At 42.0% G+C, this 20,454-nt stretch overlaps 2 protein-coding genes across 2 annotated transcripts in view; one reads left to right on the top strand and one right to left on the bottom strand.

Moving 5' to 3' along the window:
- Positions 1 to 1,984: 1,984 nt before the first annotated feature.
- Positions 1,985 to 9,748, bottom strand: Idi1 (isopentenyl-diphosphate delta isomerase 1). The gene is made up of 5 exons (NM_053539.2): positions 9,376 to 9,748; positions 8,438 to 8,610; positions 6,875 to 6,967; positions 6,399 to 6,529; positions 1,985 to 4,027 (listed from the first exon to the last, which is right to left on the bottom strand). Exons 1-5 carry the CDS (start codon positions 9,510 to 9,512, stop codon positions 3,710 to 3,712), a joined length of 852 nt encoding a protein of 283 aa, NP_445991.2. The 5' UTR covers positions 9,513 to 9,748; the 3' UTR covers positions 1,985 to 3,709.
- The window catches only part of Wdr37 (WD repeat domain 37), a 66,417-nt gene continuing 55,611 nt past the window's right edge, over positions 9,649 to 20,454 (top strand). The window contains exon 1 of the mRNA NM_001107362.2: positions 9,649 to 9,891. The gene's annotated coding sequence lies outside the window, so the exon portion shown is untranslated. The remainder of the gene's footprint in view (positions 9,892 to 20,454) is intronic.

Genomic DNA, 20,454 nt, shown 5'->3' on the forward strand with positions numbered 1-20,454 from the left:
CCACTTTGTTCTTTGAGGCAGTCTCTCTCTCTCTCTCTCTCTCTCTCTCTCTCTCTCTCTCTCTCTCTCTCTCTCTGAACATGTGAACATGGAGTTTATTGATTTGATTAGGCTAGCTGGCCAATAAGCTTCAGAAATCCACCTTTGCTTGCCCTCAGTCAGCATTGGGTTCAAGATACATGCCTAGTACCCAGCTGTCACAGGAGTGGCTGGGATCCAAAACCAAGGCCTCATGATTATCAGCCAGCACTTTACGGATTGAATCCGTCCTCTCCGTAGCTCATTTCTTTCTAGCATGGAATGTTTGTCTGAATGCTCCATGTTGTTCGTTCATCCCATTCTATGAACGTAACAGATTTCTATGCTAAAATGTACATTTGGGACTCTCAACCATGTAGACCATAAATCTAGCATAAAGGATGTGAAGATGGAGATGGCAGCTCAGGAGGCATATGCTCTTGCTGGGAAGAGGACCAGAGTTCAAACCCCCTGTACCCATGTAAAAGCCATGATTCCCTTGTCCCAATAACCTAGCATTGTTAGGTAGATCAGGGACAAGGGTAGGTAGATCAGAGGAGCTCACTAGCCAGCAAGCCTACCTTCCTGTTCAGAGAGGACCTGCCTCAGAAACTGAGGCGAAGAGCAATTGACTAAGACGCCTAACTTCCTCCTCTAGTCTTTACATGTATGGCATCCTGGCACACATGTGCATACATACTGTGAGGACTGAATTAGCCAGAGCCAGGCTGACTCCATGACAGGCTGCAAACTGGCAGTTTGGGAGACTAGGCCTAGTTTGTGTCCCAGAAATGAGAATCTGGATCCAGGAACCTGTGGTAGCCAGCCACAGCCTCGGGCAGACAATCCGAGGATATCTTGTCATTTGGCCCGGAGTAAGAAGATAGCTATAATGAGTAAGCAACCTCCTACACCAGGGCCCTAGAGACAGAGCTACCCACTCAAGATGTAAGGGCACAACCCCTCCCTGGAATTCCCAACAGAAAGAGCTGGGCCTGAGAGTTCACAAGGCGTCTCCATTCCCAAATGGGGAGACCGCTGCATGCAGGAGATTCAGCTGAAAAACACCCTTTGCTTTTGCAAACTATCTGAGCCTGGGATATTATTCTCTGGAAATTCCTGACCTTAACAATACCACATACATGAATATAAAAATTTAAGGCAGAAAGCTGTCTGCCAGATATACAAGTATAATATGCTCACATTTACTATGTAGAAAGTACATCCTTAAGGCTAAAAAACAAAAGCAAAAACCTTAAAAAAAAAATAGTTTACCTTTGCCAGGTAGTCAACCAATAAGATTTCTGTCCCCTTTACCCTGGTAAGGGTCCAATGGACGAGGCTGATCCAACTGAGGGAAGGTCACCACCTCACTAGACAGGTCCCAGGGAATAAAGACAACTTTAGCTAGGATTCCTTGTGTTGTGCTAATGTGTTTCCTCCACTCAAAAGCCACTGTTCCCACCCCCATCCAGTAGGGTAAGGAATACAATAAACAACCAAACACCTTAACTATCCTTCAAAACTAACACATCTGTGTTACAGTCCTAAGGTCAGAGGTAGCTATGCTTTGGGGGAGGGATACAATTCCTTATTATAAAAGATGCTTTTGGGGTTGGGGATTTAGCTCAAAGGCCCTGGGTTTGGTCCTCAGCTCCAGGGAGGGAGGGTGTGTGTGTGTGTGTGTGTGTGCATGCTTGTACTAAGGAGTTTATGGGACCCAGCTATTCGTACACATCACGTCCTCCCATCGTTCTGGCAATACAGCAATATCCAACCCTTGCAGTCCCAGGTTATAGTTTATAGTTCAGTGTAATAACCACTAGCTTTATAAACTACTGGGAACTAGTCATGTGCAGTCAGCCAATTCTTAGAAAATAAAACTACAAGTATTTTAAATGCTAAAGGTACATAGCATTTATCATATTTAAGATACAATACACAGATTAACCATTATATCCAGATATTAACAAGCCAGACAATATTAAAATAATTTATTTTTAATTTTCAATAAATACTTGCTACATAGTCATATCCCCAATGATAAATCAACTGTTCTGAGTTACCAAGAAATCAGATTTATAAAATTTTTGTAAGAAAAAAATTATTATGCACCATTTAAGAATAAAGCTGTCTGAAGAGCTCAAATTTTACACACCTGTGGAAAGTTTTAAAGATTAGTGAAAACACATATCAGTATATGCCTATTCTAGAACATCAAATCTTAGCATGTGCCTATTCCGAACATCCCTCATTGCCACTCCCTCCCACTTCCACCTCTAAATTAAGCCCTGATTATGGTGCAGTGAGCCCATTATGGGACCCTTGGTATCACCCATTAAAATTCTGGTTGTTGCTGGGCATGTGGTACACATCTTTAATCCCAGCACTTAACAGATAGATGGATCTCTAAGTTCTGAGGCTAGCCTGGTCTACAGACTGCGTTCTAGAATAGCCAGGGCTACACAGGGAAAGAAACCCTGTCTCAAAACACCCCTCCCACTTCCCTAGTTTTTCTTGTTTTTGGTTGTCTTAACAAAGGGGTGTAAATGCTACTAATCATTCAACACAGGCCAGACCCAAAGACAAGCCAGGCCAGCAGTGGTAGTGCCAAAGGTTTTCTCAACTGTTTAAAGCAGAGCTCACTCTCTTCTTAAGATTAACCCATCTTTTTCACTCTGATTGTAAACAGATTGCAGAATAGCTAATCAGTTACCATGACTACCAAATGTAACAGTCATCTTTAAATAGTAAAATAATTTCAGGATGGTTAAAGCACAAAATCAACTGAGAATGACAAAAATTAGTATACAGAACTGACCTTTCAAATGTGTGGGTCAAACACTCAAGGGCTCAAAGCAATTGTATATTAATATTTGATTTGTACCACACATACAGATTTCTCTTTATCATAAAGCATAGTACAACAATCATTTACATTAGCATTTACACTGAGTTCAGTGCTATGACCATGCCAGAGATGAAATGTGGGGAAGATGTATATAAGTTCTATCATTTTCTATAGACTTGAGCATCCAGAATATTGGTTATACAGGAGTTCCTGAAATTCATCATCCTGTGTGAAGATTGAGGGAGCTACCTGCTTTCCTCTGAACCTGCTGTCTGTTATTATTGTTGTTACAATTATCTTTAGGATTAGGGACTCGACAACCCATGACATCATGCCTGCAAGGCAAACATGGTACCACTGAGCTGTACCCCAAGTTCGTTTAATCTCTTAGTGCTGTTTCAAAGCAGCTAAGCAGTGTCCTCTGTTCAATTTTCTATGATAAAAATCTAATGATATAAAAAAACACTTGGCAATTAGCAAAGTGTTCTGAAAGTGTCAGAATGTAAAACATGAGGAGTTCTACTTATTCCTTTAATCTTGTCATAGCCAGGTATTTGTACAGGCTAAATTAAGTTTTCCTTATGGCATAATTTCATAATAACCTCTCCTAAATGTCTTTTATAAGCATCATATATATACATATATATATATACATATATATATGTATATATATATATGTATGTAACTGTAAGATAGTTGAATTTTTCTTTTTTTTTTTTTTTCTTTTCTCAAAACAAATTCTGGTTGTAAAATATCTATGTGTCATACAAGGGAGCCCAATTTAAAACAAAATCAAACCATTCTTAGTAGGTAGAAAAAAATCTCAAATCATTTACACATTCACATTCTATGTATTTTCTCATGGTCAACAAAAGGACTCAAATGGTTTAAGTTATCCCACCATTTAAAGAGAAAAGCGTCTGCAATAATCTTAAACCATGGAGTTAACTTAATTTCGCCCCTGGCTTCCTTCTTCAAAATTTCTTTGAGTTCTTCCTTTGATACATAGCAATAGCTTTTAATCTCGTTGGGATCCGGATTCAGGGTTACATTCTTCCTCAGAAACAAAATGTAATCAATTTCATGTTCACCCCAGATACCATCAGATTGGGCCTTGTAGTAAATTCTTGTTAGATAATTCATTTCATTTAGATCAACCTACAACATAAAAAGAAATATCAGTTAATAATACTATCAGTAAGGTGGTGCAGTCTTTAATCCCAGTACTCAGGAGGCAGAGGTTCTCTTGAGTTTAGGGCACAGTGAGTTCCAAGCTAGTAAGGATGCACACTGAGACATGTCTCAGACAAACAAACAGAAAGCCAAAGAGAAGGAAAAAGTGACTAGTGACAAAACAGAACTTAAAATCAACACATCTGTCTCAAGAATATCTTATTTTTTAAATTTATGTTTTTGTGTATGAGTATGTCGCTTGCATGTGTACCTGTGTCCCAGGTGTGAGACTAGAAGCAGGTAACTGATCTCCTAGACCTGGAGTTACAGAGCAGTGTAAGCTGCCCTGTTGGTGTTGAGCATTAAACATGGGTCCTCTGGAAGAGCAGCCAGTGCTCCTAGCTGAGCCATCTCTCCAGTCCTTCAACAGTATCTTGAATGACAGCAGCATAGTTTCACAATCAGAGCTTTTGAATATATGGAAAAATTATTAGTCTTGAGTGTCTAAAATTTTTATTCCTGAGACCCAACATAAGTTAATTTTTTTCAAAATATTAAAAAGTAGTTGCTCAAGCCAGAATGTAGCATCTGTTTTTTATAGTTGCTATTACAGAAGAACATTTACCATTTTAACTGCATATGAGAAGACACTTTGTCTTAATCTTCAAAGAGGACAGTTTAATTAGGCCTGGTGCTCTACTCCTTTAGTCCTAGCATGCTGGCTGGAAGCTGAAGCAGGCAGATCTCTAGGAGTTCAGGGCTAGTCTAGTCTACAATGAGCTCTAGGCTAGCTAGCCCTAAAATCTGTTTCTTAAAACCACATAGTTTTGATCAAATTGGCTATTATAATTGATCAAATCAGAGCTAATGAATGTTTTCATTAGGAACATGAACCACAAATCTGAATGAACTGAAATAAACTTTTCTTTCCTTGGAATTGGAATTGTTCCTTCTAAAAACATTTTTCTATCAATCTGTGTGTGTGTGTGTGTGTGTGTGTGTGTGTGTGTGTGTGTGTCTGTCTGTCTGTCTGTCTGTCTGTCTGCCTGCCTGCCTGCCTATCTAACCTATTCTTGAGGCGAAATTTTACCATGTAGCCTGTCTGTCTGTCTGTCTGTCTGTCTGTCTGCCTGCCTGCCTGCCTGCCTACCTACCTAACCTATTCTTGAGGTGAAGTTTTACCATGCAGCCCTAGTTAGCTTAGAACTCTCTACATAGATATGACTGACCTGAAACTCTGAACCATCTACCTCTGCCTCCTGAGTGCTGGGATTTAGCTCACTGAGGGCTTGCCAAGCATGGATGAAGCCCTGGGTTCCATCCCCAGAACCATGGTGTACACTCTCATCACTAGGAAAATAGAGGCAGCTCATCAGATCAAGGTCATCTTCAGCTACAGCTTAAGTTCAAGGTCAGACTGAGCCACATCAGATCTCACCGATCCACTGAATCTCAAAAATAAATAAATAATAAGATAAAGTAAAAAAAAAGAGGGAGGCTGGAAAGGTAGCGCAGGAGTTAAAAGTGCTGTCTTGCTCTTCCACAGGACTGTGGTTTGAGTCCCAGCACCCACGCGGCAGCTAACACTTGGTCTTAACTCTAGTTCCAAGGCATTCACCTCCCTCTTTTGGCTTCCTCTGGTACTGTATGTAGATGGCGCACATTGAGATACATGCAGGAAAACAGACATAAAGTAAAAATCAGTATTGTTTAAAAAAAAAAAAAAAAAAAAGAGGCTGAAGAGATGGCTCAGCAGTGCCTACCAGAAGATCCAGATCCGGTTCCCAGCACACATGCGGGGGTCTAACACCCTCTTTTCTGGTGTCCTTGGGCACCAGGCACACATATGGTGCATATAAACATTGGCAAAACACTCAGACATACAAAATAAAATAAGCAAATCTAAAAAGGTATTTCTTAAAAAAGAGAATAAAAACTTAGCTGGGTTTGGAATGTGTGCCAATAATCCCGGCATTTAGGAAGCAAAACCAAGCATATTGTTGGTTGGAGGCCAGTGAGAGCTGGGCAGCAAAGGCCAGAACAATAAAACCAAACCAAAACAATAAAAATGCACACGACATCCTTATTGAGGGGTTAATTCTATCCATCAGGAAGTTGGAAAATCAAACCATGAACTACTGCAATCCCAGCGACTGGGAGGCCGAGGCAGAAGCATCAAGAATTTAAGGCAAGCTTTGGCCCCATGCTGTTCTTACTGGAAGCGCACTCGCCAAGAATGTACACAGTTCTGGGTTCCCTGGAAGCACTGCTGAGAACTTCTTCCTGGTAACAACCAGTCTCAGCCTGCTTAGAGCTGGGCTGTGGGCTGCTCGGTGACAGAGATGAGACCCCTTACCTCTTCCAAGGGTATCCCCAGCTCCGCCTTTAAGCGCCTCTGTGCTGCTCGTTTGACACCCATGGCATCATTTTCTTCCAGCTCCCCGGGGTTATTTAATGGATGACTACAGCAACTATTGGTGAAACAACCTGGAAAATAATAATATGAACAAAGAAGAATTATCTTCAAATCCTTGAAAGACCAAGGAAAAATTTTTATAAGCAATCAGATAGTTTTAAAAGTTAATTATAACAGGTTCCCAGAAATATTTTCTGAAAGACATTTATGGGTAAGTTTTAATGCTTTCTTAATCAAGATCAAAATATACAGATAATTCAGGGATTAAGATTATACTCACTGGATAAGATTATTTAATATAAAATACAAATGAAGCCAGGTGCCTGGCTGTTTCTTTTGGATCTTGGCTCCAAGAAGTTCAGTCAGACTGAATATAGTTCCCAGCAAAGTCTCCCTTATTCCTTAAGTACACTAACCTGGAAAGGTAATTTTAGCATCCGATCTCTGCTGTAACAGGAGCTTGTTTTCAGTATTAAACAAGAAGACACTGAAAGCTCGATGTATTAGTCCTAAAAGCAAAACAGATATGATTGGTCAGAGTGTGCTGGCTATTTCTCCACTTCTCCCTCCTGCAGTTGAGAAGGCACCTTGCTGACAGTGCAGCTGTGTTCCAGTCTCCTAACAGGAAGTTCTCTGTGGCTGTTATGGAGAATAGTTCTAGAAAACCAGCAAGACTCAAGAGAAAGGGATGGGAGCTTTGATGCATGTCAGATGCTCCTTCAGGAATAGTTAACCCACGACAGTTAACCCAGGCCATTTGGTATCCTGCGCTCTCGCTCTCTCTCTCTCTCTCTCTCTCTCTCTCTCTCTCTCTCTCTCTCTCTCTCTCTCTGTGTGTGTGTGTGTGTGTGTGTGTAGGTCCATATTTCTCTTCAATAACTACTCCTTTCTGTACTCTTTAGAAAGACAGACATGAGAACTATCATTAATGGTTTATTCCTTCCTTATGATTCCAAAATAAAAGAGGGAAATATTACAGGAGATGTAGAAAGGTAGATTTTATTTCTACACCATTTAACTGGAATGAAAGAGAAATTAGCATTCAGAAATGGATCTCTTAGTACTTAGGGGGGGGGGGAGGCAGATTTCTTTTTTTTTTAAATTGGACATATTTCTTTATTTACATTTCAAATGTCATTCCCTTTGCGGTTTCCGGTCCATAAGACCTCATCCCATCTTCTTCCAACAGGGTGTTCTTCCTCCCAACCACCCACCCCTTCCCACCTCCCCACCCTGACATTCCCCTACACTGGGGGGTCCAGCCTTGGCAGGACCAAGGGCTTCTCCTCCCATTGGTGCCCAACAAGGCCATCCTCTGCTACATATGCAGCTGGAGCCATGGGTCCGTTCATGTGTACTCTTTGGGTAGTGGTTTAGTCCCTGAGAGCTCTGGTTGGTTGGCATTGCTATTCTTATGGGATTGCAAGCCCCTTCAACTCCTTCAACTTTTTCTCTAATTCTTCCAACAGGGATCCCATTCTCAGTTCAATGGTTTGCTGCTAGCATCCACCTCTGTATTTGTCAGGCTCTGGCAGAGCCTCTCAGGAGACAGCTTTATCAGGCGCCTGTCAGCATGCACTTCTTGGCTTCATCAATATTGTCTAGGTTTGGTGGCTGTATATGTATATATATATATATATATATATATATATATATATATATATATATATATACACACACACACACACACACACACACACACACACACACACACACACACATGGATCCCCATGTGGGGCAGGCTCTGAATGACCATTCCTTCAATCTCTGCTCAAACTTTGTCTCCATATCTCCTATGAATATTTTTGTTCCAGGGGGGCAGATTTCTATGACAACCAGCCAGCCAGAGTTGTACACAGTGAGACATTCTTTCCAAACCCCAAAAAGAGAAAGCATTCCTTTCATCTCAATATTTTTGTCAGCTAACTAGAAGTGTCTAGACAAATCACTTTATAACAAAGAATACCTTAAGACAGTACCTTTGTCAATGTTTTCATTCAGGTGACAATTTTTCTTGGTGTCAGCCCCAATTTTATTGTCATTTTCATCAATAAGAATACACATCTCTGCTAGAAGCTGAACCTGTTTTTCATCAAGATTGCTGGCATTGATTTCAGGCATTGTGACAGAATGTCTGATCTGACCTAGAACACTAAGAAAGAGAAAAGTCATTTGTATTACGGTTTTCTAAATGGCATGTAAATGTAGTACAGACATTCTAATACAAGCACTGTTAGAAGTGAAAGTGGACTTCAACTCACAGGATTTATCTACAACACTTATAAATTAATTTAAAATCCTCGCTAAGGTAGATGTCTAACGTGCAGAAGTATTAGACTTTCTGAAATAACGTCTTAACTCATAATGCCAGGATATAAAGAATGGACTTCAATGATTACAGGATAAAGTGACATTTTCTCATTCATTTAAAGACGCGGAAAGTACAAATGCACATCATCGAACTCAAGAAAAAGACCTAAGAACATATAAGAGAAGCGTTTTCATCAATAAAACCCACGTTGACAGTTACCGACCACAACACCTGCAAATCTCTCTTATGGTAGAAGAAAGCTTAGGAGTAGACCTATTTATTCATTTTTGCAAGAAGACAAGTCAAGTGTTCCATAGTGGGGCGAAGACCAGATTTTTCTCAACTCCCCAAGGGTTATGAACCACTACATTTCCCGGACTGCTGTATCGCTCTCAGGGCGTTTCCAGGGACAACCCTGAGGACTAGCTCCCCTACTGGGTTGCATCCGACCACCCAACGCTTTCTAGGACCAGGCACTCAGCCCCGAACGTCAAAGGCCACCATGGCGAGCCAAGCTGGGAAACCGGGTCATCTCAGCCTCATACAGCCACCCGACCCCTCCTGGTCCCCTCTCGCCATCCTTCCCCAAGCACAAGGGAGGCTTACCAGCGATTCCAGAGAGGAGTATCGAGAAGCTGTGCGGAGCGCCGTACTTCAACGCTCTCGGCAGCATGCTCCGCCTCCAGACCCCGCCCCTTAAGAGCTGATCCAATCACTCCTGCCAGTGCCCGTCCGCGCCACATGCCTCCAGCCAATTGCCAATCTAGCGTAGTCCTGACGTCACGACCGCGCCAGGTTTGCGCGCGGTGGCACCACCTCCTCTACGCGTGGGTCCGGAAGACTTGCTGGAGATCCCCGGTAGTGATTGCGACCCTGGAGCCCAAGAGATGGTGTTGGCGACTCCCAGTGGACAGCTGAGACTGCCCGCACGTCTAGCTGCTTTGCGGTGGGGAAGCTTCCTCACTGGGGAGACTTCTTGAGGAGGGGGATCGGTCTGGTCGGTCGCCAGCCAATGGCATCTTCGACCATGCCCGGGCTCACCAATCAGCTGGAGGCAAGGCTAGGGCAGGCCCCTGACTCAGCTTGTGTGCGCGTGTGCGTGATGATGTCAGACGCCTTGAGGTGCGCGCTCTGACAACTACAGTTTTCTTACCGGAGTTCTTGTGGGTTGGTCTTGATGGATATTAAGGAAAATTAAGAAATCACTGTTAATGTGTTAGTTTTGAAGCTTTCATCCTGCCTCCCCAACATGTTAGTCCACTCTACTTCCAGTAAGAAGATCCTGTAGATTTGCAGCAGCAGCGATAATTCCCAAGGCGCTTTGCAATGCGGAATAAAAGCAAAGTTAAATGAAGCAGAGGTCGGTTGGGAAAATAGAGTTTGTACTCGATTTGACAGTCATTAAACTATCGTGTGGCAGTCCATTCTTAACAAATTCAGTGACTCAAGGTTATTATAGGCTAGGAATCTTTCTCTACAGATTGTATGTGAAGTTTTTATAGATTTAGTGGCACATGTCTTAAACCTCAGCACTCAGGAGGCAGAGGCAGGCGGATCTCTTCAAAGTGAGTTAGTTCCACGGCAGCCGGAGCTACCCAAAGAAACCCTGTCTGGAAAAATGAATTAATTATTATGTTATGTAACTGGGGGAAAGTTCATGTCTCGAACAACCAAGTCAATACATGAATACATATAATAATGATAATAATAATTAGTTCTAATAATAGCAATTATTATAAGATGTGATGTCGTTGTGAAAAAGTTCATTTAAGCTATTACATAATAACGTTTATTATTTTGTAGTATATATGTGTAGTGTATGCATTATGTGCATATGTGTGTTAAGGTGCATAATATCTTCCTCTGTTACTTTTTATTAACATTTTGTTTTCACAATATTATCATTAATATTTTGTTTGTGAGTGGATGTGGGCATAGCACAATGCTCAGAGGCTAGTGGAGGTTAGAGGACAGCTAAGAGAATCAGTTCTCATTCCAGCAAGCTCAGGTCTTCAGGATTGGGGGCAAGTATCTTTACCCACTGAGCAATCTTGCCAACCTCTCCACTGTATTTTTTGAGAGAGGGTATCTCACTGAATTTGGACCGTGTTGATTTAGCTAGATCGTATAGCCAGCAAATCCTCATGTTTGGGATTGCAGATACACACTGACATGTCTGGCTTTTTCCATGGGTGCGGGGATCTGAGCTCAGGTCTTCAAGCTTTCACCATTCACCTGAACCTTCTTCCCTGCCCAATGCATGTGGAACTCAAGTGCATATTTCCCATGTATGATTTTGTAATACGCATTGGCCATTTAGAAAATAATGAGTTACTTAATTAAGCAAGTGTTCCAAATGTTGGCACATTTCATTATTCATTGTCAAGCAATCATATTACTATCACTAATAATCTTGAGACACATTAGGTACCTTTCCCTGGGAAGGTTCAAGGAGTGAAGCATTGTTGAAACACTGCTAAATACTATTAAGTCATTGATAATGATAATAATAACCCCTTATTCCTAATATTCCTTTTAATGTTATTTTTTCTTTATATGAGCTGAAATGGGAAGTGGGGGGGTTGATATCTCCTCTCTGGTGCTCAGAATTCTTTGAACAAAGGACTACCAACCAACCAGCAAACCAACCAACCGGCCAACCAACCACCCACCCAACCAACCAGCCAACCAGGTAGCCAACCAACCAGTTAACTAACTAGCTGGACTACCTTCATGCTAGCTCCAGTCATTTTGAATACTCAGGGCATCATGAGGAAGCTATGCACAGGTGCCACTGCTGAAGTGTCACTCTTGTAGCATGGCTCCTGCAGCTATAATGTTATGTTTGGAATGGTTTATGGCAGATTTTTTTTTTTTTTTTTTTTTTTTTTTTTTTTTTTTTTTTTTTTTTTGTCATCAGAAGCCTCAGCTTTTCCTGTCAAGATGGGGAGAGGTTCACATTGGAGAAAAGGCTTAGCCATGAAGAACTGGCTGCTCTTGCAGGGGACCTGGATTCAGTTACCAGCACCCACACTGCAGATCATACCCATTGGCAACTCCGATTCTGGAGATCTGAGACCTTCCCTTGCCTTCACAGACATACATGTAGGCAAAAGTTCATTCACATAAAAATTTTAAAGCCTTAGGAAATAAGAGTGACAGCATTTTCTCAAATGACCAAACCAAAGGCCTGCGACTGGAGTTTTTTTTTTTTTTTAAGACAGTGTCTTGTGCTATGTACCATAGGCTAAGCTGAAAAGATCTAAGTCATCCAGATTGGCCTTGAACTAGTGGTGTTCCTCAATGGCAAGGGCAGTGATTGAAATGTCATGTAGCCCCAGGCTGGCTTTACACTGGTAGTAAAGGTTTCTGTTGCTGAGGAACGTCTTTGGGATGGGATGCAGCCTTAGGCTGCTCTTGTACTTCCAGCCTTTCCGCCTGGGCTGCCTGAGTGCCGGGATTTCAGGCGTGCACCACCGAGTTTGGCTGGAAATATTTTAACCTACTCTGTTTTTATTTGATCCAAAAAGTGCTAGAAAAGGGGGAGGGGTGTAAAGATAGAAGGGAAGTAGAACTTAGTAGGCCGAGAATAGGAACTTTAGCTGTGTTTTGTGGTTGAAGGTTAGAAGGAAGACAGTTCTAGACTCTCATACTAACGGGAAACCCAGCAGCATGTCATGACTTCAAACTGGCTACCGGCCTCGAGTACTTCATGGTACAGTCTCCTGGGCATTCCTTGGTGTCTCGGGTCCTTTCAACTTGAGTCCCAGTTGTCAGATGCTCTCTATTTTAATTGAACTTTCTAGAGGACTTATTTGGAGAGCCCTGTGTACTCTTTTTGAATTGATCTTTGTTATATATTTCTTGGTTTAGATTTGTATTTCAGCTTTTGTGTCAGAATCCCATTCTGGCCCAATCAACGGTGTTAAGAATGTGAGTCCAACCCTTCATAATAGTCCCAAATACTATAAAGTACCTCGGTGTGACTCTAACCAAGCAAGTCAAAGGTCTGTATGATAAGAACTTCAACTCTATGAAGAAGGAAACTGAAGAAGACCTCAGAAGATGGAAAGATGTCCCATGCTCATGGATTGGCAGGATTAACATAGTAAAAATGGGCATTTTACCAAAAGCGATCTACAGATTCAATGCAATCCCCATCAAAATTCCAGTCCAATTCTTCAAAGAGTTAGACAGAACAATTTGCAAATTCATCTGGAATGACAAAAAAAAACCCAGGATAGCTAAAACTATCCTCAACAATAAAAGGACTTCAGGGGGAATCACTATCCCTGAACTCAAGCAGTATTGCAGAGCAATAGTGATAAAAACTGCATGGTATTGGTACAGAGACAGACAGATAGACCAATGGAATAGAATTGAAGACCCAGAAATGAACCCACACACCTATGGGCACTTGATTTTTGAAAAAGGAGCCAAAACCATCCAATGAAAAAGATAGCATTTTCAGCAAATGGTGCTGGTTCAACCTGAGGTCAGCATGTAGAAGAATGCAGATTGGTCCATGCTTATCACCCTGTACAAAGCTTAAGTCCAAGTGGATCAAGGACCTCCACATCAAACCAGACACACTCAAACTAATAGAAGAAAAAGGGGGGAAGCATATCGAACACATGGGCACTGGAGAAAATTTCCTGAACAAAACACCAATGGCCTATGCTCTAAGATCAAGAATCGACAAATGGGATCTCATAAAACTGCAAAGCTTCTGTAAGGCAAAGGACACTGTGGTTAGGACAAAACTGCAACCAACGGATTGGGAAAAGATCTTTACCAATCCTACAACAGATAGAGGGCTTATATCCAAAATATACAAAGAACTCAAGAAGTTAGACTGAAGGGAGACAAATAACCCTATTAAAAATGGGGATCAGGGTCCAAAAAAATGGGGTTCAGAGCTAAACAAAGAATTCGCAGCTGAGGAATATCGAATGGCTGAGAAACACCTAAAGAAATGTTCAACATCTTTAGTCATAAGGGAAATGCAAATCAAAACAACCCTGAGATTTCCCCTCACACCAGTGAGAATGGCTAAGATCAAAAACTCAGGTGACAGAAAATGCTGGCGAGGATGCGGAGAAAGAGGAACACTCCTCCATTGTTGGTGGGATTGCAGACTGGTACAACCATTCTGGAAATCAGTCTGGAGGTTCCTCAGAAAATTGGACATTCAACTGCCTGAGGATCCAGCTATACCTCTCTTGGGCATATACCCAAAAGATGCCCCAACATATAAAAAAGACACGTGCTCCACTATGTTCATAGCAGCCTTATTTATAATAGCCAGAAGCTGGAAAGAACCCAGATGCCCTTCAACAGAGGAATGGATACAGAAAATGTGGTACATCTACACAATGGAATATTACTCAGCTATCAAAAACAATGTCTTCATGAAATTCATAAGCAAATGGATGGAACTGGAAAATAATCATCCTGAGTGAGGTAATCCAATTACAGAAAAAACACACTTGGTATGCACTCACTGATAAGTGGATATTAGCCCAAATGCTCGAATTATCCACATTGCACAGAACACATGAAACTCAAGAAGGATGACCAAAATGTGAATGCTTCACTCCTTCTTTAAAAGGGGAACAAGAATATCCTTGGGAGGGAATAGGGAGGCAAAGTTTAGAACAGAGGCAGAAGGAACACCCATTCAGAGCCTGCCCCACATGTGGCCCATACATATACAGCCACCAAACTAGATACGATGGATGAAGCAGAGAAGTGCAGGCTGACAGGAACCAGATGTAGATCTCTCCTGAGAGACACAGCCAGAATATGGCAAATACATAGGTGAATGCTAGCAATGAAAGACCCTCAGAGTGGGGAGACCCTCACTCAAGTCTCGGGATGACGCAACCCCCCCAAGAACTCACACAAGACCATCCTTGTTGTAATCACATGAGGTTTATCGATAGCAACCAGTGCACTGGGGTCGAGACTCATATCCCACGCAGGGGCAGTGGAGTTCGACCCCAAGAGGATGGGAGAAGAGGTATTTAAAGGGAGAAACCACAACCTGAGGGGGCAGGGATGGCGTCATTGGAAAGTGTGTAGAATAACAGTGAAAAATCACAAGGAAGAACTCTCTGTCCCCCAAGATTGTTTTCTAGGAGAAGCTGTCTCCTACTTCTCAGATTGTTTAACTTCATGGTCCGCTAGTTCCTAGGAGAAGTTGTTTCCTGTTTCTCAAGATTGTTCTCTAAGATTTATGGTCAGCTAGTTTCTGGGAGAAAGCTGTTGAGCTGGCCAATGTAATTATCCATTCTATAGCCCTAGGAGAGGCTTCTTGGAACATACAATTCTGGGGCCTAACCTGTTTTTTTTTTTTGTTTTTTTTTTTTTTTTTGTTTTTTTTTTGTTTTTTTTTTTTTGTTTTCTGCTCTAAACTTTGTGTCTAGGGGGACAACTTTAAAACTTTTACCTTTCAAGCAACGAACTACTGAACTGAGAATGGGACCCTGGTTGACGGAATGAGAGAAAGAACTGAAAGAGCTGAAGGGGCTCGAGACCCCATATGAACAAGAATCCCAACCAACCAGAGATTCCAGGGACTAAGCCATTACCCAAAGACTATACATGGACTGACCCTGGGCTCCAAATTCATAGGTAGCAATGAATAGCCTAGTAGGGGCACCAGTGTAAGGGGAAGCCCTTGGTCCTGCCAAGACTGAACCCCCAGTGAAGGTGATTATTGGGGGGAGGGCGGTAATGGGGGGAGGTTAGGGAGGGGAACACCCATAAGGAAGGGGAGGTGGAGGGGTTAGAAGGCTGATGGACAGGAAACTGGGAAAGAGGTTAACATTTGAAATGTAAATAAGATATACCCAATTTAAAAAAATGGAAAAAAACCCAGACATATAGAACCTTTCTATTAAAATAAGGCTGAATCAGAAAAAAAAGAAGAATGTGAGTGTAAGGTTCAAAGGATAAGCAGAGATGAACAGTACAGGAGTTTAGAAATATAATCGTTACCCTTTTTCCTAATTCCATATGGTTGTCGTGTACAGGCATTGAACCCTAGGCATTATTTCAGGGCTTTCTCCAACTGTTGCATACTATATTATGGTTAGTTTTGTAAGCACTTTTATGTTTTTATGTATTTATGGGTGATGAAGCAAGAGACAAAGTGGCAGAATAATCCAACCAATAGACTGAGTTTTAAAAATCTTAAAAAAGAAACACATTTATGGAAGTTCTTTTTTCTTATTGTTCATGGTTTGGATAGAAAATTGCCCACAAAGGCCATGTGTTGAAGGCTTAGTCCGCAACGTAGCAATACAGCAGGAGTCAACGGTTGAACCTGGGGTCATGTTAATATGAGCATTATGATCTTCTCAACAGGTTAATCCCATTGTACTGGCAACTGATGGGATTGTTAGGCGCTAATTGACAGTTTTAGGCCGGGGCTGAGTTGGAGGAACTTACTGGGTACACGTTCTTGAAGATTATGGTTTGTTTCTGCTGATGCGCTTCTGGCTTCAGTAAGGTTGGGTCAGCTTTGCTCTGTCCTGCCCTGTATGTTATGACTGCCTTCTTGTTTGCACAGGCCCATGGTCAGCACGGCCTCATGACCATGGTCTGACACTCCTTTCTTTACTCTCGTGTGTGATCACTGAAATGGAACACTCATGAACACACTCAGTTTGGAAACTAGTCAGTGAGTGTCACAGTAAAATCTTAGGCACTGCAGAGGTGTTCTTATACCCATTGTTGAAGACTGAGCCTGGGGCCTCATGAATGTTAGCTGAGCAGTGCACCACTGGGCTCGGTCCATACCCACCCCTTTCTTCTCACTTTAAAAACCATGAACCAGTCCCTGGACAAGTGGTCCTCCCATCTCAGGTTCCTGAGTTAGTGTGGGACAGATCTGAGCTGCAAGCTTATTGATTCTTTCATTATCTTATGACTTCACTCTATATTCTTTGAATACTGGGAATCCTTTAGGAAGGGACAATGAAACATGTAAGAATATTCTTGGAATATTTAAAATACAGCATTTGAAGACTGGGGGATGGCTTAGGTACTGAAGTGCAAGCATGTGGACTTGAGTTCGATTCCCAGAACCCACATAAAAAAGACGAGTATGAACTGTGTCTGTTGATACACACCTTAATCCCAGCAGTCAGGAGGCACAGATAAATGGACTTTTGAGATAAATGTGAGTTCTGCCAGCCAAGGCTACATAGTGAAAACCCAGTCTCAAAAACAATCAACAAACAAAATTTGGGAATGGTGGGTATTCTGGTAAATCCAGAGTTCTCAAGGGGGAGATACATAAATCCCTGGGGCTCTCTGGCCAACCAGCCTAGCTTACCTGATGAGCTCCAGGTCAGGGAGAGACCTTCTCTCTAGTGAAAGGTGGACAGTGCCTAAGGAATGCCATCTGAGGTTGGCCTGCGGCCTAATGTGTGATAGATTTATAACAGTGGAATTACTATGGTATTAGCAAGTGGTGAAGGTGAGAAGGTGGCCTACTGGAGGAGGTAGGCCACTGAGGACAGGCCTGGGCTATAGCTTACCCTGGCCTTCTTACTGCCATATGCTTTTGCCACAAGCCCAGGACATGCTAAAGTTATTTCTGTCAGGTATTTGGTGACAGAGACATAAACACTAGTAAGTGGAGGAAGCAGAATCACTGCTATGACTGTCTGACAATGTTGACTGTTTGTTTGTTGTTTATTCTGGGTCTCACTTTGTAGTTCAGATTGACCTGGAGCTATGCATAGCCTAGGCTTGTCTACATCTGTGATCATTCTACTTCAGCTTCCAAGGTCCGGAGTTACAGTTTGAGCCACTACACCCAGTAACAACTGGTATTGCTTTGCAGGAGGAATTTGTAAGAGTTTGGAGTAGTCTAGAGAAGGCTTAGAATGCTTTGCTATTCTGTATGAGCTCTGTAGACCAGAATGTAGTAGAAAGCAGACAGGAAGCAATGCTCTGGAGACCTCTAGTGGTTACAAAAATTTCAAAATACAATTTTTTGTATCATCCCAGAGGCCACTCATGTTAGGTTCTAGCTAAGAATTTGCCTACTTTTTGCCCACATCCTGAGACTTTCACAGGTGTGGCGTTTAAAGGTAATGAACTAATTACTTTTAAACAGCAAAAATTCAAGACAGCTTAGTGTTCATACTTTGGGGTAGACAATATATATGTCATAATGAAACCATTATTTTGTAGGCCAACGACAATTTTACTTTTTAGAAAACTAGATGCAGTTTCTATAATCTCAGCACTTATATTTGTTTGAGACAGGGTCTCAAAATTCTTGGCTACCTAGTGAGTCTGAAGGTACCCTGGGCTGCATGAGATCCTGTCTCAAGCAAAGACAAAACAAACAAAATGGAAAGATGCAGTGTGCACAGGGACAGTAAAGAAGACGTCTTCAGAAGATTTTGGGAATCGGCCAACTCTTCCCACCATGAACTCAGGCGTAAAACTACAAATCCATTTTGACATTCTCTTGAGAGGTATAGGGCCACCTCAAGAAATACTTTTCTGAAGTCAGCCACCCAGAATCTGAGGCCAGTACTGTTGTGACCCAAAGGGTCTGGGTCTCTGTGGTTGAACTTGGTACTACCCACATGATACTGGTTTTGCAGGCTTACACGGTGCAACAACAATGGATGTAGTCATGGAGGATTCCACCAAGATTTCACAGGAAGGACTCAGATGACAGGAGATGTTCATCAGGTCAGGATCCCCCATAGACAGCCTCTGAGAGATGATACAGGGGGCTATGAATGTGAGTCTTAAGCTGCAATAGAGACCCCAGAATGCTAGAAATACAGAATATTTGCTAAAGAAAGCCACAGTGATCAGCCCAAAAGGCTGTCAAAAGTCCCACTGTGAACATCAGATATGGAGTTATGTATCCTTTTCCATTAATTGATTTTACTTTTTATCCTAATTGTAGGTCCTCTCCTTCTAGTCTTCCCCTCACATGACCCTTTCCCCCATTCCTCTCTCCCCTTTACCCCTAAGAAGGGGGAAGGTTTCTCCTGGGTACCAACCCATCCTGGCACCTCAAATCACTACACGACTATCCACTATCATTGGATGACTGTACATCCTCTCCCACTGAGGCCACATAAGGGCATGCAGGCAACAGTCAGGGTAAACCATCGCATCGGTTGTTGGGGGACTCACATGAAGTCCAAACTGCACATACAGTACCTATGTCAGGGTAGACCTAGGTGCAGCCCTTGTGTGCTCACTGATAGTTCAGTCTCTAGGAGTCCCCAAGGATCCAGGTTAGTTGACTTTGTTGGTCTTGGTCTTGGTCTTGGTCTTGGTCTTGGTCTTATTTATTTATTTATTTATTTATTTATTTATTTATTTATTTATTTTGGAGCTGGGGACTGAACCCAGGGCCTTGCACTTGCCAGGCAAGCGCTCTACCACTGAGCTAAATCCCCAACCCGGTCTTGGTCTTCTTATGGACTTCCTATCCTCTCTGGATTCCTTAGTCCTTTCCCCACCTCTTCCATGTGTTAATGCTTCCAATGCTGATTTGCAGTCTTGCTTTGGTCCAATGCAAATGCATGATTCTGAATGTATGATAGACGTCTTCTCTGCATGCATAGGCCTCTTTATGCAATTCAGAGTCATACAACTACCTCTCTATATGGGAAGTATACAAAGATGAAGTTCGGGAATTATATCTTGGGCTCACATTCATCCTTGTATAATAGCAACATTTGTTTTTTTGCCTTTGAATGTTGGAAGATGTAACTTGTTTTTATATGGGCTCATAGCTAAGTTTGTTTTGGGTTTCAGAAGAAACTTGAATCTAAGTATTTGAGATGGCTGTCAAGACTGCTCAGCTGTTAACAGTAAGAACTGCTCTTGTAGTGGGCTTAAGTTTGATTCTTAGAACTATGTCCAAATGCTTATACTGCCTATAACTCTAGGAGATCCACACTATTTTCTGGACTCCTTAGACAACTGTAGTCATGTACACACACACACACACACACACACACACACACACACACACACACACACGAACATACTTTAAAAATTATAGATCTTGAACTTAGTCTTTGGAGCACATTTTGGAATTGTTACAGAGTTTGGGGGACTCTTGGGAGTAGACTAAACACACTTAGCATTATGAGGTGACTATGAATTTTTGGAGGCCAAGGGCAGAATGGTATGGTTTGAAATAAAAAGATCTCTACAGGGTTACATTTTGGGTGCATTTTCCTTAGATGGGGGTGCTACTTTGGAAGAGTCAGGATACTCTGTAGATGGGGTCTAAGACTGGAGATAAGTCTTTAAGGGTGTATTATTCCTTGCCTCCTTGCCTTATTCTTTGCTTCTTGTCTGGCATTAGGTTAAGAGTTTCTTCTGCCAAATGTTTCTACCACCATGATATCCTGCACAAGCGACTGTGAGCTAATTCCCCTGGAACCATGTACCAGAGGAAATCCCTTCCTTTTTTATCTTGATAAAAGGCATCTTGACCAAGCAATAGAAAACTAACACATTATCATCATATTTGCATTTCAACTGTACTTTGTGAAGAATCTGTTATTTAGGTATTGCCATGAGATCTGGTCGGATGATATCTTCACAATGATGTCTTTGTATATACTCTTGAGATGGTGAAACATAGAGTTTGAGATATATAACACCAGGACACTATGCTCC

Source organism: Rattus norvegicus, chromosome 17, assembly GCF_036323735.1.
Source record: "Rattus norvegicus strain BN/NHsdMcwi chromosome 17, GRCr8, whole genome shotgun sequence".
NCBI lineage: Eukaryota > Metazoa > Chordata > Mammalia > Rodentia > Muridae > Rattus > Rattus norvegicus.

Coding starts and splice junctions, on each gene's coding strand:
- Idi1 (NM_053539.2), bottom strand. CDS start 9,512: ATGTGGCGCGGACGGGCACTGGCAGGAGTGATTGGATCAGCTCTTAAG. Junction 6,530..6,874: donor TGCTAAAATTACCTTTCCAG/GTTAGTGTACTT, acceptor ATTATTTTCCAG/GTTGTTTCACCAATAGTTGC. Junction 4,028..6,398: donor TGGGGATACCCTTGGAAGAG/GTAAGGGGTCTC, acceptor TTTATGTTGTAG/GTTGATCTAAATGAAATGAA.